Source organism: Delphinus delphis, chromosome 16 (assembly GCF_949987515.2).
Source record: "Delphinus delphis chromosome 16, mDelDel1.2, whole genome shotgun sequence".
Classification (NCBI taxonomy): Eukaryota; Metazoa; Chordata; class Mammalia; order Artiodactyla; family Delphinidae; genus Delphinus; species Delphinus delphis.
In genome coordinates, this window is record NC_082698.1 from 26,356,980 (window position 1) to 26,376,055 (window position 19,076).

At 44.9% G+C, this 19,076-nt stretch overlaps 2 protein-coding genes and 1 non-coding gene across 5 annotated transcripts in view; 1 reads left to right on the plus strand and 2 right to left on the minus strand.

The window, feature by feature from the left end:
* Positions 1–490: 490 nt before the first annotated feature.
* Positions 491–3,060, minus strand: HPS6 (HPS6 biogenesis of lysosomal organelles complex 2 subunit 3). Its single transcript, XM_060033582.1, has one exon. The coding sequence runs from the start codon at positions 3,058–3,060 to the stop codon at positions 649–651; it is 2,412 nt and encodes an 803-aa protein (XP_059889565.1). The 3' UTR covers positions 491–648.
* Positions 3,061–3,366: 306 nt separating this feature from the next.
* ARMH3 (armadillo like helical domain containing 3) overlaps positions 3,367–19,076 on the plus strand; it is a 176,497-nt gene continuing 160,787 nt past the window's right edge. For 2 of the 3 annotated variants that reach the window (XM_060034210.1, XM_060034212.1), the window contains exon 1: positions 7,828–7,925. The gene's annotated coding sequence lies outside the window, so the exon portion shown is untranslated. Of the gene's footprint in view, positions 3,450–7,827; positions 7,926–19,076 lie in introns of those variants that run through there. The other variant, XM_060034211.1, reaches the window with a different exon arrangement.
* Positions 9,734–9,806, minus strand: TRNAR-CCU (transfer RNA arginine (anticodon CCU)). The gene has a single exon. It is a non-coding gene; the product is annotated as a tRNA-Arg (tRNA).

A 19,076-nucleotide genomic window follows, 5' to 3' on the forward strand; every position in this document is an offset into this window, starting at 1 on the left:
TCAGATCATATTTAAAATGTAGTGAGGATTTGCTGTTTAAATGGCTTCTACTGTAAATTTATTTGCAGTGTAAGTTATTTGACCTTAATTTATCTTTGAGGTATGCTTGGATTTTAATCTATTAGGTTTGTCTAAATCAAGGCACATCAATTAACCATTGGATCTATTCCTGTTTATTACTCTCATAAAATCTAAAGCTATCACTTTGAAATTTAAAATCCAGAATCTCCTGTGGTTAGCACCATTACTACTACCAGCAATGTAGTTTTTCTTTTTTTTTGAATTTTATTTTATACAGCAGGTTATTAGTTATCTATTTTATACATATTAGTGTATATGTGTCAATCCCAATCTCCCAATTCATCTCCCCGACCCCTACCCCCCCGCCAGTTTCCCCCCTTGGTGTCCATACGTTATAACAAAGATATTTCTATCACTCAGGAAATTCCAAGTGTTTTAGGAGCTTTGCGCCAAGACAGAAACCTGAGGATAAAGACCAAACATATTTATTATACGCACACACACACATATATATATATATAAATTGCTCCAGAAGAGTATTGTGAGTATTGCACACACAGGTCCCCACTCTGGTCCCCTCCAACTCCTAGACACCTTTCCCTGATCACTGTGTCCTAGAAACAATTTTCAGCCTGTGTCAGTCACACAGAGGCCCTGTCCAGATGGTGCCCATGCCTCCAGGCCTGGGTGGTCTGATGCCTGGAGGGCTGACATAGGTCCCCGAGGTGGGGTAGGGGGTGGAGTGCCTGGGTCCCATAGAATGTCCTCATATTGGCTTAGAACTGGGCCAGAGGGTCGTCCTTGAGTCCCAGTCTGCTCCAGCAGGGCTCTGAGCAAGCCCACAGTGAGAGGGGGCTCTGCCCCAGGCTCAGGGAATGGGGCGGGGGGCTCCAACTCATCTGGGAGGTGTGTCCGCAGTAGAAGCAGGAGCTCAGTTGGAGCTAGGTCTGGTGGGCACAGGCGGCAAAGGAGGGGGAGGTGAGCATCAAGCCGGCGGTGCCGGGCAAATTCGGCCAACAGCAGTTTGAAGATCTCACTTCGAAGCAGGGGGCTGGAGGAGCTGAGGGCCAAGCCAGCCTCTAGAGCCCGCTCCCACTCTTCCTTTTGCACCAGCTGCCCCACAGCTTGGAGCACAGCTTTGGGCCGCCCACTGCCCAAGAGCAGGTCTAGCTCCAGTGCTTCAGGCCTAGTCCCCTCCTCACCTAGTACTTCCAGGGCTCGGCGATAGAGGGGCAGCCCTGGGCCCCCTGATCCCCAGCCAGGCCCGCCCTGCTGCTGTGCCAGCTCCACAAAGGGTGGCAGCCATCGTGGCTCCAGCCGGCAGAGGCATCGGCACAGGAGTTCAAAGAGGGGCAGTATCCCACTGGGTGGCTCCTTTCCACCTGTTGTAACACCCAGTACCTTCTTCCACACGTCAGGGGGAGCTTGGGACCTCAGCCTGCCATTCCCATCTGGCTGGAGCTGCAGGGCCCTGAGGATGGCACCCCAGGCCGCTGTAGGGAGGGCTTGGAAAACGGTGTTGAGCTGGGCCAGCTGGTCTCCCATCAACTCAGTCCTCAGCAGCCGTGCCACTTCGTGCTCTGCCAGCTCAGTCCAGCCAGCCTCCTCCTCATCCCCCGCCACCAGCTGGGCTTTAAGCTGCTCTAAGCCCCGGTAATCCCGAAGCTCGGCCCTCAGCGTGGTCAATAGTGTTGATGGGGACACGTGGCCCTGGAGGATGGAAGCCAGGGCCTGAGGTGCCCGGAATGTGCTGTTGTGTCTCAGTTCCTCTGGGGTGAGCCGGGCACCACGCAGGCTCCGCCGCTGGTAGTACTCGCAGGCCTCCTCAAACACCAGATCTTCAGCTGAAGGCAGCTCAAGGCCTTGTGGGGCTTCCCAGCCTACTCGAAACAGACCCACGGCTGAAAGCAAACGAAGACCCCCTCGGGTCTCCAGCTCTTCCTCATTTTCCATGCCAGGGGCTGGGGGTTCCAGCAGATGTACTCGATCTGTACTTAGGACCTTCCTTTCTAGCAGCTGCCCACTGCCCATGTCCAGCAGTTCCAATGTGGAGCCCAGCACACAGGCCAGAGTGCCATGAAATGCGCCCAGTGCTGCAGACCCTGCCAGGCTGGCAGGTGCCTCCTGAAGGGTGCCAACAGCCCGGGTACCACCGTGGGGCTGCACCAGGCTCACAGTGCCCCTGAAGTCAAGCCACAGCAGGCCCTGGGGAGTTGGGGCCCAGGTGTGTACAGTTAATGGCTGCCTGGGGGACAGCAGCCCAGGAAGGCCTCGGAGCAGGGTCCTGAAGTCCCACGGGTCCCCTCCTCCAGGATTCAGGCTCTTACTGTGGGAGAGGCCAAGACATGGGGCAGCCACCACCACCTTGCCCTTGCTTGGGCTCCAGATGAGCAGAATGTGGCCCACGCCAGGCCAGGTGGTGGCAGTGGGCACCAGGAACAGGTCCTTGCGGGAGGTCAGCAGCCCGAAACGGGGGCAGTTGTGCAGCAGGATGTGTGTACGGCCCAGGTTGGTGCCGGCCTCCCCGCTGGGCTCCAGGGTCCGGACGCACACACAGTGGCTGAAAGCCACTGCGGGAGGCCCTTCGCGGCCCTCAGCGCCGGCCTGACGCTCCTCGCACCACACCAGGCGGCCTCGGGCCGCCGCCACGGCCACCACACGGGCTCCACCGCCAGTACACAGCTCGGTGCTCTGCAGCAGCCGCCAGCCGGGCCCCACCCCCGTGCCCCACACCTCGGCTAGGCCACTCTCCCACACTAGGACTAGCGCCGGTCGTGACGGCCACGATAGGAAGAAGGCGTCTAGCGGTGAGGGCTGGCCAGCTGGCCAGGCACGTTCCAGTTCCGCGCCGGGTCCACGCACCGCGACCAGCAGTTGCGGGCCCGGTGCCCCCGGAGGTCGCAGCAGCAGCAGGTGGCGGCCGTCCGGGCTGCAGCGAACTCGGACGGCTGGGTCCCCGGCCAACAACTCCCGGAGCCGGGCCGCGCCGCTGAAGTTGTTCAGGTCCGAGAGCAGGCGCAGAGTTCCCGCACGCTTCATGGTGCCGCCCGCGCCAGTGCACGCCCAGGCCCGCCGCCCCGTGGGGCGAGGCCCGACTCTCGGTGCCGGGTTCCCAAGGGAGGTCAAGACTGGGGTTGAGACTTCCGCCCTTCTTTGATGAGGTGAGCCAAAGCCGGGCTGAGTCGGCCCCGCCCAGCCCGGCCCCGCCCCTCACGGCTAGCTCGCGACTGGAGCCGGTATACTCCCTGCCGGCACAACACCGCCCACCAGGGGCGGGGCCGCAGGAGCCTCGCGGGGGTGGAGCCGCGGAGCACACAATCGTCTCAGCGCTCCGACCTCGCGAGTCCTGGGCAAGGTCTCAGAGACGGGATGTAGGCCCGCTGCTTCAGGCCCCAGGAAACCGCGGAGCGGCACAGAGTATGACTAAGGTATCTGGCTTCCAGCCCGCCCAGCATCCAACTACCAAGTCTTCCCTTCCCTCCACGCCTCGCTCTCTCATCCCAGTTTATTCATGAAATTTTTATTGAGCACCTACTAAGTGCTAGGCTCTGAGTAGACAACCCTGAACAAAAGAGAAAACCTCAACTTCAGGGAGATGACAAACTAGTGGAAAAAATAATAATGGCTAGTACTTCCATAGCCCTTACTGTGTGACTCCCCCACCCCACCCCGCCTTTTAAAGATAAGGAAAATGAAGTACAGAGAGATAAAGTAAACTGACCAAGATCACACAGCTGTTAAGCAGTAGAGATACAGGTGGGATTTCAACCACAGGCAATCTGGGTCCAGGGTCAATGCACCAAACCACTGTATCAACAGGTCACCCAAACTAACATTTTGCTAGAAAACAAAATGAACACATACTTTAATGGCACTGAGTCTGTGTGTAATCTCTTTAGCACCTACAAATTGATATGCAGGAGTCCTTTCCACCCCAGATTAACCTTCTCAGGTGCTGTGGTATTCCTCTCTCCTCCTCCAGTCCCTCCTTCATTAGCTTGCCCCTCCCTCCCTTTCCACGCAACTTCCCTGAGAAGCATCTGTTTCTGTTTCATCATCCTCATTCTGTCCTCTTGCTCTCAGCATAGAAATACTCCCCAGTCTGTCCTGTCCTGGAAGTCACTCTTTCATTCTCATCTCCCCCAACCTTTACTCCTATCACTCCCTCTCCCTTTCATTTCACAGTCAAGTTTCTTGCAAAGATCTAGTATTTGTTGCCCCTACTTTCTCTCCTTCCATTCATTTCTCAAACCAATACTTACCCGAAGTAGATTTTCCTGAAGTCTTCAAGGCATTTTAATTTCCTTTTCTCTTTTGAGACATTTGACAACTTCCTTATTGAAAGTCTCTCCTGTAGTTTCCACAGCATCTTTCTCCTCTAATTCTCCTCTTTTTTAAATAGTGCTGTCTTCAGAAATTTTATTGCCATTGGTTCCTCTTTCTCCACCATCCTTTAAATACTGGTTTTAAATTCCATTTGGGGCCCTTTTATCTTTTTTCCTCCCCATATTATTAATATTTTTTTAGCCTTCTTCCTAGGCCATTTATTCCCTGCTCATGGCTTGAACCGTTACCACTAGGACAATGGCTCCAAAATATTTATCTACACTCCAGAGATCTCTGCTGAGTTCCAATGAAGGTATCCAAATGTCTACTAAATATTTCTGCCTGGATGTCTCATAGACATTTCAGTCTCAACATGTCCTAAACATCATCTTCCTCCCCAAATTTGCTCCTCTTCCAGCTGTTCCTAGTTGCCATGGGATTTCTTTCATTGTTATAGCCTCACTTAAAAACACTACATTTAAAAAATTGAAGTATTGATTTACAGTATTGTGTAACACTACATATTTTTTGAGTATTTTTAGCCATATTTCTTTTTTTTAAGTTTATTTATTTATTTTTGGCTGCATTGGGTCTTCATTGCTGCGCACGGGCCTTCTCTAGTTGCGGCGAGCAGGGGCTAATCTTCATTGTGGTGCACGGGCTTCTCATTGCGGTGACTTCTCTTGTTGTGGAGTACGGGCTCAAGGCACACGGGCTTCAGTAGTTGTGGCTCGCGGGCTCTAGATCGCAGGCGCAGTAGTTGTGGTGCATGGGCTTAGTTGCTCCGTGGCATGTGGGATCTTCCCAGACCAGGGCTCGAACCCACGTCCCCTGCATTGGCAGGTGGATTCTTAACCACTGTGCCACCAGGGAAGTCCCTTTAGCCATATTTCTGATGGATACACACGTGCATATTTCTGATGGTTACAAAAGCATGCATATATGTATATGCCACTGTATTTTAAATTTTTTCTTCCCGTTTTACTGAGACATGATTGATGTACAGCATTGTATAAGTTTAAGGTGTACAGCACAATGATTTGACTTACATATTACCACAATGAATTTAGTGAATATCCATCATCTCATATTGATACAAAATTAAAGAAATAGAAAAAAAAATCTGTTTTCCTTCTGATGAGAACCCTTAGGATTTACAGCAGTGTTAATTATACTTATCGTGTTGTACATTATGTTGTATCCTCACTTTTAGAGTAGAGCCTGGCACAAAGAAAGACTTCAATAGATGTTTGGTGAAAGAATGAGTAAGCTTGAGTAGGCACATGTTTGTGTGTGTGATATCACTTAGGAACCTTTTAAGAGTTATAGAATAGTTACAGAAATATGGAAAAAAAATGAAATTTACTAGAAGAACATTGGTGTGGGGAGGGTCACAGAATCTGCAGGAGACAGGAAGAACAGGCTTAGAAAATGTGCAGGAACCCAAACTCTCTGAAGACCAGGAAATAGGAAGCACAACTATTTTTCTGCAGGAACCATACAGCCAGGACACCACAGCCCCTGGTGCTGCATGACTTGGTCACTGCATTTGTGGACAGCACCTGTTATGAATGAGTTCTGACCATCTTTTCATCTCTGCATCTCTTGATCAAGAGCTGAAGCCCTTGGAGGTTGCACCTAGTGGCCAAGCCCAGGTCACATGAGCTCACTTATCTTGGTTGCCCAGGGCCTGGTTTTCCATCAAGACTCTACCCAAAGGGGCTTCCCTGGTGGCGCAGTGGTTGAGAATCCGCCTGCCGATGCAGGGTACACGGGTTCGTGCCCGGGTCCGGGAAGATCCCCCATGCCGTGGAGCGGCTGGGCCCGTGAGCCATGGCCGCTGAGCCTGCGCGTCCGGAGCCTGTGCTCCTCAATGGGAGAGGCCACAACAGTGAGAGGCCCGCGTACCAAAAAAAAAAAAAAGACTCTACCCAAAAGAAAAGGCCCCCAGAAAAGGAGGGGAAGGGCTCAGTGCTGGATAACCAAACCAATATAACATAGGCATTTTATTATCCCCATTTTCCAGATAGGAAACTAAGGCTTAGAGAGCTCATTTAATTGTCCAAAGTCATACATCTAGTAGGTACCCAGCCTGGGATTCATTTCCACAGTATCCCAGAGGTTGCGCTCTTACCTACTCAGTCTGTGGACTTATAAGCTTACCCTCTGCTGAATCTGTATTTAATTCAATTCCCACCAGTGTATTGTGTTTCTTCACCTTCACACTTTCACCTTTCCTTTTCTTCTCTCCTCTAAGACTTAATTTCATCTTCATCTTCCCCCAAAAAGCCTCTGAAGATTGACAGGGAATTTTCCATTCTCTGAATTTTCAGGGCATTTACAGCTTGAGCTTTTCTAAGCTTACCTTCGATAATTCACTGTTTGATATTTAAAACATTTAATTGTATATCTATTTTTCTATCTATCATCTGTCTATCACTTTCTTACAATATAATCTCAGAATTGTAACTGTTTTTCTTTTTACTACTCCCAGAATTGGGTATTCAGTAGGTGCTCAACAAAGATGTGCTAAAAGGAAGTCAGGTATGGAAGGGGTTCTTTCAGCTGTACAGGAGGCTTCTAACTCATGTTCAGGAACAATAGTTCTTGGGGTTCACCTCAAGATGCCTTCCTATTACCACTTCTCTTTTTTTATATCCTGTTAGGGTACAACTTTTTACCACTAATCATGTTTTATGCCACTGTGTAAACAGACAAGAAAAATTAAAAGTTACCTGGGCTTTTGGGCTATTAAGACCTCTTTCCTGATAGATCTGGGTTTAAACTTTCCTTCACCTCTTACTAACTCTAGAACATTAAGCAAGCTGTTTAATCACTCAAAACCTTTTTTTTTTTTTTGTTATCTGTGAGGTACCAACTTTATAAAGTCATTATAAGGAGACACATACACACACGCACACACTGCCCGGCATGTCTTTTTTTTGGTTTTTTTTTTCCAGATTCTTTTTTTTTTTTTAATTTTATTTTCTGCATGTCTTTTTTTAATCTTCCATTTTGCGTGTGAGAAAACTGAGACTCAGAGAGGTAACTTGCCAAGTTGACACAGATTTACACGGTGCTTTGTACATAGCAGGCATACAATTACATATATGTTGATTGAATGAGTTTGTCTCCAATCTTTCACTTACAGAGTTGCAATAAAGAGCTTGGAACATATATCTTTCCAAACTTTGCCAGTGTTTTTAGAGGATGTATTTACTGCTGGAAGTGGAATTGCCGATTTCAGGGTCTGCCATATTTAAAGAAACTGCTAATTCAACTTGCATCCAGTAGACTCTTGATACATGTTTCTTTTGCTAATTTCTTTCTCGTGGTGCATTTTGGGAGTCGTAGTCTTTGTGATGGTTGCTGGGAATCGTGGTCCGAGCCAGCCTCAGGCAGTCGGCGCGGGCGAACGTATCACGCGGCAGGCTTTAGGATCCTGCGGGGCACGGCGGGCCGGGGGAAGGGTCTGGGGAGGTCGGGAGCGCGTCCGTGAGCCCGGAGCAGCTGCGGCGTCGGTGGCGTCGGGAGCGAGCCGGTCCGGGAGCGGCGCGGGTGGTGGAGGAGGAGGCAGGGTAAGCGGCGCTCGGTAAGCGGCGCCGGCCCGGGCCGGTCTCCGAACCTGGCCAACCTCTGCGGGTACTGCCATACTAGGCCTTGGCCCTGAGGCGGCCCTGGAGGCGGGGCCTGCGCTCGCTAGGGCACGACAGGGGTTATGCGGGGAGAGGGAGGGAGGGCAGCTGGTGAGGAGCGCAGAGGCTGCGTGCGGCGGAGCGGAGAGAGAAGCGGCTCGCTACTCCAGCTGCCGGTCCCTCTAACCCTCCAGTGCCGGTCACACGCCTCTCGCTCCGGGTCCCTGCTGGGCCCTCCTGGCAGCCGAGGCGCCGACCTTTGACCCAGCAAGAGGCTGACTCCGACCCCTCAGGCTACCTTGAAAGCTTTCCTCCCAGGTGTTTCCCACCCGAGTGGCCTTCTTCCCAGCCTGTTTCTGGGGTGAGGGCGTGGGGCAAGACCTCGGAGAAGGGCTAGAGGAAGCCCTGTCTGCCCGAAGTCATCAGGCGTCCCGGAAGGTCCCCGTCTCCTCTTTACAGTCTCTGATCGCCGGGCTTCAGCCCGCCCTTTACACACAATCATTGAAGCTACCGTGTTTTCTCTGGTTACTCTGTGTGAACCTGGGAAACGAACCTGTTTCCAGGCAAGTGTAGGGAAGAAACAGGAGATAAAAACTGGTTCCCTGGGGAAGAACTATCAGAAACTGAGGAGTGCTGCCTTTCGACATGGGGAAGTAGAAACTTGGGCAGGCCCGAATAAATGTGGATCATCCGACCCTCCCCAATTCTTCCTCTCCAGAAAAAGTTTTGAGTTCAGTGAGAGCTGTTTCTTTGCTATTCTATACTCTCTCTGACTTTGTAAACCAGGGCAAATAGGATTTGTGTCCCTGCTCTTAATTTAGCACAAGTTAATTGGAATTATTTTGGGTGTACCTTCAGTTGGTCTTGTGTGCACAGTAGTTCCTATGTGAGGGCTTTTCCGGATATCAGATCAATCAGTCTAGAGAAAGGTGGATCCTTCTAGTTAGGATTGTGAAGGGGGACTCTCATTCGTTCCTTAATGAATAGGGGAGCTTTTAACGTATTTTCATTGGATGTTTAGGCATTATAATTCCTACACTTGTTTGACATTTGAATAATAATAATAAAACCTCTTGAAAACTCAAAGCAGTGTTATGAAAGTTGGACTTTTACATAGAGCCAAGTTCAAGAATCCATAAAATTTTGGGAAAATAACCAAATAACAAATTGATCCAGGATATATGAGGGCACACAATTTATTAAACACACATTTATTGAGCACTTGTTAAGTTTTCTTTTTAATGCATTTTTGGCTGCACCGGGTCTTAGTTGCGGCATGTGGGATCTTTGTTGCGGCATGTGGCATCTTTCATTTTTATTTTTTATTTTTAATTAATTAATTTATAGCTGCATTGGGTCTTCATTGCTGCACGCAGGCTTTTCTTTAGTTGCGGCGAGCGCGGGCTACTCTTCGTTGCAGCGCGCAGGCTTCTCATTACGGTGGCTTCTCTTGTTGCGGAGCACAGGCTCTGGGCACGCGGGCTTCAGTAGTTGTGGCACACGGGTTCAGTAGTTGTGGCACACGGGTTCAGTAGTTGTGGCTCACGGGCTCTAGAGCGCAGCTTCAGTAGTTATGGCGCATGGGCTTAGTTGCTCCATGGGATGTGGGATCTTCCTGGACCAGGGCTTGAACCAGTGTCCCCTGCACTGGCAGGTGGATTCTTAACCTATGTGGCATCTTTTAGTTGCAGCATGCGGACTTTTTAGTTGTGGCATGCGACTCTTAGTTGCGGCATGCATGCGGGATCTAGTTCCCCAACCAGGGATCGAACCCAGGCCCCCTGCATTAGGAGTGCAGAGTCTTACCCACTGGACCACTGGGGAAGTCCCTATTGAGCACTTATTATGTAACTGGCACTGGGGTTAGAAATATGAATATCTTTCTTCAAGAACATCAGAGAGACATATTCACATGAAAATTGTAGTGTTGTGTGTTACATATCCGTTAAAAGGAATTTATATGGTGTGAAGGAAGTATTACCATTGCCTGGAAAGTCAGGGAAATGTTTGTAGGGAGGAGATACTTGAGTTGGGTGTTGGAAGATGGGTAGGAGGTTGCACAAGTAAAGAAAGGCATTCCAGATGGAGACAACAGCATGAGTAAAGGCATGGTGAAAGTGTGAGGAAAAAAAAATAACATGATGTTTAAGTGTCAGAAATTTGTCCAAAACAGGATGTGTGGTGGGGAAATTGCCAGGTGAGACTGAAAAGAGAGTAGGGAGGTATTGGAGCGTTTTAATGTTAGGGAGTGACAAGTGCAGATTAAGGTAATGAGAAATGAGGCAGTGAGACTAATTAGAGTTGTTGCAGTTGACTGAGAGTCTGAATAAAATGTGGCCATGGGAGTGAAGAGGAGGGGAATGGATTTTAGAAATATTTCTAAGATAGCTGTAATATGATTTAGTGACTGGGGAGAGACAGTGGGCTAAGTTTTCTAATTTGAGAAATTGGGTAAATGGGAATTTCATTGACCAGGATATGGATTAGTAAAAGTAGAGCAGTTTTTTTTTGCGTTATGTGGGCCTCTCACTGTTGTGGTCTCTCCTGTTGTGGAGCACAGGCTCCGGATTCGCAGGCTCAGCAGCCATGGCCCACGGGCCTAGCCTCTCCGCGGCATGGGGGATCTTCCCGGACCGGGGCACAAACCTGTGTCCCCTGCATCGGCAGGCGGACTCTCAACCATTGCGCCACCAGGGAAGCCCTAGAGCAGATTTTTTTAAGGTTTGGGTGGCTATAGAAAGAGGTATAGGGGAGCTAGTCTGGTATGCTGAGATCATGTTGTCATGGGATATGCACATGGAGATGTTACTAGGCAGCTGGAAGTAAGGAGGCCTGGTGAGCTTGATATCTTGGCAATAGCTTGGAGTAAGTGAGGACATATTTGAAAAAAAATCCTGGGAAAATAATGTTTATTTCTTTATAAGGAAATATTAGAATATGCCCTTCTTCCACTTAATAGTGAGCTTCTCAAGGCAGGGACCATATACCTCAATAATTTTGCATCCCTTTTCCCCTTATACAATGCCTGTGTTATTATAAGCTCTCAATAAATGTTAGTTAAGCTAGCAGGAAATCAGTTTACTTTGCCAGGTCGAAGTTACCTTTTGGGCTTTCTTTAAGAAGATTATGGGAGTCTGTCTTACAATTTTCATTTTATACTTAGGTGGTATTCATGAGGCTTGTATGGGTCAACAGGAAAGGAAATGAAGAAGATATGAGTGATGTGTTGCTGCTTGAGGAAGTTCAGGGCATGAGCAGGAGATAGACAGTATTAATTTATAAGAGGCTGCTGCTCATTGAGAAGAGGATCTTACAATGAATTCTCATTCTGGGAGATGTCAGAAAAATGTGATTTTCAATCAGAGTTTCCTGAAATCCTGTCAATTTGAAGTTGGTTCCTCCTTCTGAAGGTGCAAGTGCATTCCTTCTTGTGTAAAATCATTTGAAAGGGAACCTGAGGTGGTCATGTTTATTTAAACCTCTTCATCTGTATTATTAGTTTGTGAAAGTTGGCAGACTTAGTAGATTCTGATGGGACCAGACTGAATTCTCTTCTGTGAAGCTAGTTCACTTCTAGTAGGTACAGACTATGGCTGATATCCAGAGTAGAGACTGCAGAAGTCCTGGTTTTGCCACTTGCTGTTTAGTTTTGGGAAAGTCCCTGAGTTAATTCCACTTTCAAGTGTAGCCTAAATACTCACTCTGAGGTGAGCGCTGTTCAGAGCACACACAAGATATAGACGCTGCCCCATAGTGGCACATGTGCTTATTACTGAATCAGGCTGGTTCTATCCTAGCATCTAGAAAATAGGGATGATGCTTGTCAGATGATGTCCTGAGTTGACTGACTTTTCTTGGATCAAGTGGGAATGTTGATATTATGGATATCAGTTTGGAGTTTCCATAGAATTTTAACTGAATCTGGATTTTGAATGTTCTACTAGTTAGCACCTGCTTTTTTTGCACTAACAAGATATTCTCATAGGGAGAAGGGCTACCAGACAGAAAGATTTAGTGGCTGTACCACTTAAAATCTGTTACTTTGGGCAAAGTAACATCCTCATTGTAAAATTATGGTATTAGTACCTACTTCATTTGTTTATTGTGAGGATTAAGTACAGCATATTTAAATCACTTAGAATAGTGCCAAGTACATAGTGACTACTCAGTAGTGTTATTTATTATTATATACCACCTTGAGTGGGAGGCTGTGCTCTGAAATATTTGGAGGAATGAGTGATGAATTCCATCCCCAGTAATTAAAAAAAACAGAAATGATAGAACAAAAGGGTGGACAGTTCTGGAGCCTGTGGAAGGAAAACCACATTCACAGAAAGATAGCCAAAATGAAAAGGCAGAGGACTTTGTACCAGATAAAGGAACAAGATAAAACCCCAGAAAAACAACTAAATGAAGAGATAGGCAAGCTTCCTGAAAAAGAATTCACAATAATGATAGTGAAGATGATCCAGGACCTCGGAAAAAGAATGGAGGCAAAGATCGAGAAGATGCAAGAAATGTTTAACAAAGAACTAGAAGAATTAAATAGGAACCACCCAGAAGAATTACAGAACAAACAAACAGAGATGAACAATACAATAACTGAAATGAAAAATACACTAGAAGGAATCAATAGTAGAATAACTGAGGCAAAAAAACGGATAAGTGACCTGGAAGACAGAATGGTGGAATTCACTGCCATGGAACAGAATAAAGGAAAAAGAATGAAAAGAAATGAAGACAGCCTAAGAAACCTCTGGGACAACATTAAATGCAACAACATTTGCATTATAGGGGTCCCAGAAGGAGAAGAGAGAGAGAAAGAACTGGAGAAAATATTTGAAGAGATTATAGTCAAAAACTTCCCTAACGTAGTAAAGGAAATAGCCATCCAAGTTCAGGAAGTGCAGGATAGACCCAAGGAGAAACACGCTGAGACACATAGTAATCAATTTGACAAAAATTAAAGACAAAGAAAAATTATCGAAAGCAACAAGGGAAAAATGATAAGTAACATACAAGGGAGCTCCCATAAGGTTAATAGCTGATTTCTCAGCAGAAACTCTACAAGCCAGAAGGGAGTGGCATGATATATTTAAACTTATGAAAGGGAAGAACTTACACCCAAGATTACTCTACCCGGCAAGGATCTCATTCAGATTTGATGGAGAAATCAAAAGTATTACAGATAAGCAAAAGCTAAGAGAATTCAGCACCACCAAACCAGCTCTACAACAAATGCTAAAGGAACTTCTCTAAGTGGGAAACACAAGAGAAGAAAAGCACCTACAAAAACAAACCCATAGTAATTAAGAAAATGGTCATAGGAACATACATATTGATAATTGCCTTAAACGTGAATGGATTAAATGCTCCAACCAAAAGACACAGGCTCACTGAATGGATACAAAAACAAGACCCATATATATGCTGTCTACAAGAGACCCACTTCAGACCTAGGGACACACACAGACTGAAAGTGAGGGGATGGAAAAAGATATTCCATGCAAATGGAAATCAAAAGAAAGCTGGAATAGCAATACTCATATCAGATAAAATAGACTTTAAAATAAAGAATGTTACACAAGACAAGGAAGGACACTACATAATGATCAAGGGATCAATCCAAGAGGAAGATATAACAATTATAAATATATATGCACCCAACATAGGAGCACCTCAATACATAAGGCAACTGCTAACAGCTATAAAAGAGGAAATCGACAGTAACACAATAATAGTGGGGACTTTAACACCTCACTTACACCAATGGACAGATCATCCAAACAGAAAATTAATAATGAAACACAAGCTTTAAATGACACAATAGAGCAGATAGATTTAATTGATATTTATAGGACACTCCATCCAAAAACAGCAGATTACACTTTCTTCTCAATTGTACATGGAACATTCTCCAGGATAGGTCACATCTTGGGTCACAAATCAAGGCTCAGTAAATTTAAGAAAATTGAAATCATAGCAAGCATCTTTTCTGACCACAACGCTATGAGATTAGAATTCAATTACAGGGAAAAAAAAGTGAAAAACACAAACATGGAGGCTAAATAATACGTTACTAAATAACCAAGAGATCACTGAAGAAATCAAAGAGAAAATCAAAAAATACCTAGAGACAAATTACAACGAAAACACGATGATCCAAAACCTATGGGATGCAGCAAAAGCAGTTCTAAGAGGGAAGTTTATAGCAATACAAGCCTACCTCAAGAAACAAGAAAAATCTCAAACAATTTAACCTTACACCTAAAGGAACTAGAGAAAGAAAAACAAACAAAACCCAAAGTTAGTAGAAGAAATCATGAAGATCAGAGCAGAAATAAATGAAATAGAAACAAAACAATAGCAAAGATCAATAAAACTAAAAGCTAGTTCTTTGAGAAGATAAACAAAATTGATAAACCTTTAGCCAGACCCATGAAGAAAAAGAGGGAGAGGACTCAAATCAATAAATTTAGAAATGAAAAAGGGGAAGTTTCAACAGACACTGCAGAAATACAAAGCATCTTGAGAGACTACTACAAGCAACTCTGTGCCAATAAAATGTACAACCTGGAAGAAATGGACAAATTCTTAGAAAGGTTTAACCTTCCAAGACTGAACCAAGAAGAAACAATATGAACAGACCAATCACAAGTAATGAAATTGAAACTATGATTTAAAATCTTCCAACAAACAAAAGTTTAGGAGCAGATGGCTTCACAGGTGAATTCTTTCAAACATTTAGAGAAGAGCTAACACCCATCCTTCTCAAACTCTTCCAAAACATTGCAGAGGAAGGAACACTCCCAAACTCATTCTGTGAGGCCACCATCACCCTGATACCAAAACCAGACAAAGATACTACAAAAAAAGAAAATTATAGACCAGTGTCACTGATGAATATAGATGCAGAAATCCTCAACAAAATGTTAGCAAACAGAATCCAACAACACATTAAAAGGATCATACACCCTGATCAAGTGGGATTTATCCCAGGGATGCAAGGATTCTTCAGTATACGCAAATCAATCAATGTGATACACCATATTAACAAATTGAAGAGGAAAAACCATATGATCATCTCAATAGATGCAGAAAAAGCTTTTGACAAAATTCAACACCCGTTTATGATAAAAACTCTCCAGAAAGTAGGCATAGAGGGAACCTACCTCAACATAATAAAGGCCATATACGACAGACCCACAGCAAACATCATTCTTAATGGTGAAAAACTGAAAGCATTTCCTCTAAGATCAGGAACAAGACAAGGATGTCCACTCTCACCACTATTATTCAACATAGTTTTGGAAGTCCTAGCCACGACAATGGGAGAACAAAAATAAATAAAAGGAATACGAATTGGAAAAGAAGAAGTAAAACTGTCACTGTTTGCAGATGACATGATACTACCTAGTGAATCCTAAAGAGGCCACCAGAAAACTACTAGAGCTAATCAATGAATTTGGTAAAGTTGCAGGATACAAAATTAATGCACAGAAATCTCTTACATTCCTATACACTAATGATGAAAAATCTGAAAGAGAAGTAAACACTCCCATTTACCATCGCAACAAAAAGAATAAAATACCTAGGAATAAACCTACCTAGGGAGACAAAAGACCTACGTGCAGAAAACTATAAGACAATGATGAAAGAAATTAAAGATGATACCTACAGATGGAGAGATATACCATGTTCTTGGATTGGGAAATCAATATTGTGAAAATGACTGTACTACCCAAAGCAATCTACAGATTCAATGCAATCCCTATCAAATTACCAATGGCATTTTTTTACCGAACTAGAACAACAAACCTTAAAATTTGTATGGAGACACAAAAGACTCCGAATAGCCAAAGCAGTCTTGAGCGAAAAAATGGAGCTGGAGGAATCAGACTCCCTGACTTCAGACTACACTACAAAGCTACAGTAATCAAGACAATATGGTCCTGGCACCAAAACAGAAATATAGATCAATGGAACAGGATAGAAAGCCCAGAGATAAACCCACGCACCTATGCTCAACTAATCTATGACAAAGGAGGCAAGGATATACTATGGAGAAAAGACAGGCTCTTCAATAAGTGGTGCTGGGAAAACTGGACAGCTACATGTAAAAGAATGCAATTAGAACACTCCCTAACAGCATACACAAAAATAAACTCAAAATGGATTAGAGACCTAAATGTAAGACTGTACACTATAAAACTCTTAGAGGAAAACATAGGAAGAACACTCTTTGAGATAAATCACAGCAAGGTCTTTTTTGATCCACCTCCTAGAGTAAGGGAAATAAAAACAAAAATAAACAAATGGGACATAATGAACCTTAAAAGCTTTTGCAAAGCAAAGGAAACTACAAACAAGACGAAAAGACAACCCTCAGAATGGGAGAAAATATTTGCAAATGAATCAACGGACAAAGGATTAATCTCCAAAATATATGAACAGCTCATGCAGCTCAATATTAAAAGAACAAACAACCCAATCAAAAAAATGGTCAGAAGACCTAAATAGACATTTCTCCAAAGAAGACATACAGATGGCCAGGAAGCACATGAAAAGCTGCTCAACATCACTAATTATTAGAGAAATGCAAATCAAAACTACAGTGAGGTATCACCTCACACCAGTTAGAATGGGCATCATCAGAAAATCTACAAACAATAAATGCTGGAGAGGGTGTGGAGAAAAGGGAACCCTCTTGCACTGTTGGTGGGAATGTAAATTGATACAGCCACTATGGAGAACATTATGGAGGTTCCTTAAAATACTAAAAATAGAATTACCATATGACCCAGCAATCCCACTACTGGGCATATACCCAGAGAAAGTTATAATTCAAAAAGACACATGCACCCCAATGTTCATTGCAGCACTATTTACAATAGCCAGGTCATGGAAGCAACCTAAATGCCCATTGACAGATGAATGGATAAAGAAGATGTGGTACATATATACAATGGAATATTACTCAGCCATAAAAAGGAACGAAATTCTGTCATTTGTGGAGACGTGGATGGATCTACAGACTGTCATACAGAGTGAAGTAAGTCAGAAAGAGAAAAACAAATATTGTATATTAACGCATATATGTGGAACCTAGAAGAATGGTACAGATGAACCAGTTTGCCAGGCAGAAATAGAGACACAGATGTAGGGAACAAACGTATGGACACCAATGGGGAAAAGTGGTGGGGTGGGGGTGGGATGAATTGGGCAATTGAGATTGACATGTATACACTAATTTGTATAAAATGGATAACTAATAAGAACCTGCTGTATAAAAAAATAAGTAAAATAAAATTCGATAAAAAAACTGTAAAAGAACAGAAGAGTGGTGGCCTGTCCTGGAGCTCTCTATGAAGGGAATTTAGAGAGGTGGCTTCAAGTATGCAGGCCTCACTTTATTTTCATTTTGGAGGTATGAAAGACTTGGAGTGACTAGCAGTAAAAATCCATTAAAATGGAAAGGAGTTATAGGCTGGTTTTAGAGCCAATCTATAGGGTGCAATTGAGGGAACCTGTGTCCCATGCTACTGAGAGAAGGTATGGCAGGGAATCATGTGGAACAGCAGTATGTGAATGCAGCAAGTGAGCTAAATCCTTGGGGCCTTCAGAAAGGAAGAGGCATGTTAGGAGCTAGTTTGAGAAACGAAGTGTTGGTATTTGGAGGTAGAAATGCCTTGCATTATAGTGCTAGTGTTTACCTTGAGAGTGTGGGATGCCTTGCAGAAGAACATACGGAGCAGATAACTTTTGCCTAAAGATTTTAAAAAAACCTCGCATCTAGAGGAACTAGGGAACTCTTTTTAGGAGAGTCTTGGAGGAGGCTATTTCTGGCTTTATAAACATATTGCCCCCTCTTGTGTGTTGGGTGAATGGCTTATTGTCAGACAGTGGAATGGTAATATCTGACTCAGCCACATCTCTTGGGCAGACAGGGTTTTCATCTCCTTCACTAGGCATTGTGGATTACTATAGTCAGTGTGTTTTGTAGTGATCCTTCACAGATGGGCAAACTGCGGCTAAGATCCTAAGGAAAGGGGATGCGTTGGTGAGTTAATATGGGGGGAATGAGCTGGAAGTAGGTAAGGATTGCTCCAGCGCCTTTTCTAGAGATGGCAGAAGTTTTATTCATCCTCTCAAAATCATCTTCTGTCCAGATGCTCCTTTCTTTTGAAGGCCTGATTTAAGGCTCAGATGAGTACTTCTCAAACTTTAGTGAGCATCAGAATTATTTGGGGCAGGGTTTTTCAACCTCGGCGTTATTGACTTATTGGACCATATAATTCTTTGTTGTGTTAACTGTTCTGTATACTTCAGGATGTTTAGCAGCATCCCTGGCCTCTACCCAGTAGATGCTAGTAGTACCTTCCCTCCCAGCTGTGACAACCAAAAATGTCTCCAGGCATTGACAAATGTCCCCTGGGAGGCAGAATTGCCCCAGTTGAGAACCACTGACTGGAGTGATTATTAAAAATGTAGACCTCTGGGCTTCCCTGGTGGGGCGGTGGTTGGGAGTCCACCTGCCGATGCAGGGGACGCGGGTTTGTGCCCTGGTCCGGGGGGATCCCACATGCCGCAGAGCGGCTGGGCCCGTGAGCCGTGGCCGCTGAGCCTGCGCGTCTGGAGCCTGTGCTCCGCAGCTGGAGAGGCCACAACAGTGAGAGGCCCGCGTACCGCAAAAAAAAAAAAAAAAAAAAAAAAAATGTAGACCTCTAATCCTTATCTTGAAAAATCTGTTTCAGTAGTGGGGAGGGGGGCTTAGGAGTCTACCTTTCCAGGAGGCATGCCAGGAGATTCTGAAACATGTGATCACGGCTCTGCAGGGGTAAAGCATTTTTTACAATATCTTTCCATTCATAATGAAGTTTTGGTGGAGAATTATCCTCAGAGCACTGACTTAGCTCAGTTAAAATAGTATCAATTAAATCCTGTAGTGGATATCAGTGTCTTTCGGCCTTGTTAAAATTTGTTTTCTGTTTACCATATTGAATACATCTGTCAACTTGAATAGAAACTCAGATTCCTCTCTAGTTTTTCCGAAGTTTTCTACTATTTCATTAATTTGTCTCTTTTTCACTTTAC